General features: G+C 40.7%; 1 protein-coding gene across 1 annotated transcript; it reads right to left on the bottom strand.

Moving 5' to 3' along the window:
* Window positions 1–710: 710 nt before the first annotated feature.
* On the bottom strand, window positions 711–1,514 carry TEOVI_000668900 (uncharacterized protein; the record flags this gene model as incomplete). Its single annotated transcript, XM_067223065.1, has 1 exon — window positions 711–1,514. One exon carries the CDS (start codon window positions 1,512–1,514, stop codon window positions 711–713), a length of 804 nt encoding a protein of 267 aa, XP_067079166.1.
* Between the last annotated feature and the right edge of the window lie 462 nt (window positions 1,515–1,976).

Here is a 1,976-nt window from a genome sequence, read left to right as displayed (position 1 = left end):
CACCTTTCAAATGTTGCTTTAACCATCCCCTCCTTTACATTCACCTGTTTCTGTTATTTACGATTAATTTAAGTCCCTTACACACATGCACCCTACGCAGCGAGTACACGCAGTAAGCAATCACCGCTTCAATTATTTATGTACTTATTTCTTATCCACACAAGATTTTAAAAAATACCTTAAGATTACCAATACAGTTTGAAACTTGAACATCAAAAATTCAGTTTCCTCTCATGCTTTAACTTTCTGATTAAACTCAGCTTTGTCTTAATTCTGTATTCGTCCTCTTTGTAACATGTTTCCAGTGTCTGTGATCACTATAACTTTTTTTTAAAGATTAAAAATTAGGCGTTATAATTTCTTCAAACATGTTGAATGCAAGCTGACTTGCTTCATCATCAACTTTTTTTGATGCTGCTCACCGATTATTGCTTCACAATTGCGGCGTTTCTTCCTTACGTATTTCATGACTTTAGTTAATTTTCCCTCTTTTACACTTCTCAGCTTTTTCTTTTACATATTACCTTCGATTAAACTGAGTTGCTGTTTTTCTCCCTCTCCATCATACAATATGTAGTTATAACTCTCCATAGACGTTACTTGTTAAAGAAGTTGTGCGCTAGTAATTTTTTCTTCATTTTAACTTTTGTGTTGTGCTTTGCTAGTTTTATTCGACATATGTGCACTCTTGCACGCGTTTGAAATAAGTGTCACGAGAACAGAAAGTTTAATACTGTGGACAGTATCACCGTATGCACTTTGTACGTTGCGCTTTCTTCCCTTTGTGAACTGCCCTCTTCGGACCTTTGCTCACCCACTTGTCTTGCCTTCATTCCTAAGGCATTTACTTCCGCAGTCACCGACACTACACTCTGTGGTTGCGGTCGCGACTCATGCTTCTCGTCGCGCTGTGTTTCTTGCCACCGTGAAATCTCTGTTTCCTTCCTGACTGGATGTTCGTCTTCACCTTCCACTCCCTGCGTGCTTCTCGGCTTAGGCTCCAAAACCACGCCGTGTGGCCGCGGCTGTGCTACATGCTTTTCGTCGTGCTGTGTTCCTTGTGTCCCCAACGCTCCTTCCTTCCTCCCTTTTTTGTCATCACCATTTCCACCTCCTTTTTTTGTAGCCTCCGATTCCTTTGCATCCCTATTTGCGTGTTGCCTGCTGTTAAGAGGCGCGGGTGTATACTCCCTCCCCGGCTGCAAGACTTCAGCTACACTTTTATTCCTATTCTCAAGTATGACTGATTCAGGTTTCACTTTACCTCCAGTACCTTTCCCTTTAACTGCTTTAACATCTAGTTTCATACCAGTCAAAGGCCCTCCTTTCGATCCTCCTCCAGCGTTTGTAGCTAGGGATCCTCGTGGTAATTGCTGTGCTTGGGGACGGTAACCAAATTCCCGTTCCAGCGGTTGTTTTTCGAATACAACTTGCACACCTGCGTTTACCGGGAAGACAACACTGGACACAAATGCTTCTAGTATCAACAACAGGACTGTTTTATTTTTGAGCATAGCCTTCCTTTTTTTGTTACCGTTACACAAAAATTAGGCAAAATTCTACAAGAAAATTAATCGTTTACAGACGAAAGAAGGTGGGAAGTAGACCAATGCTTTCACGCTGAATCTCAGAAAATAATTGGCTTTTGTATATGAACCAACGGTGATACAATTTTTTTTTCTGAATCTGCCAGATAAATGGAGAGACAAATACTTAAGATGCGTGAGTCACCCATTCCAGTAGAGTTGCAGAAACCAAACAAATGTAAGAACATTCTCCCACCGATATGCACATATAATTATAACAACACTATAAGTACCATTCTTCTCGCTGTGTTAAAACCTTCCGAGAACAAAAATTCACAAAAACGCCTCGAATGATCGAGGAGCGAATAAGAAGAGAAAGTATTGAGCCGCCGCTGCTCAGCTTAATAGAAAAAAAATAGGACACGATCGAATGAATTCTCATAATCGCTC

This window comes from Trypanosoma equiperdum (genome assembly GCF_001457755.1).
Source record: "Trypanosoma equiperdum strain OVI genome assembly, contig: ctg_1763, whole genome shotgun sequence".
In the NCBI taxonomy this organism is placed as follows: Eukaryota; Euglenozoa; class Kinetoplastea; order Trypanosomatida; family Trypanosomatidae; genus Trypanosoma; species Trypanosoma equiperdum.
This window is presented reverse-complemented; position numbering and strand designations above follow the sequence as displayed.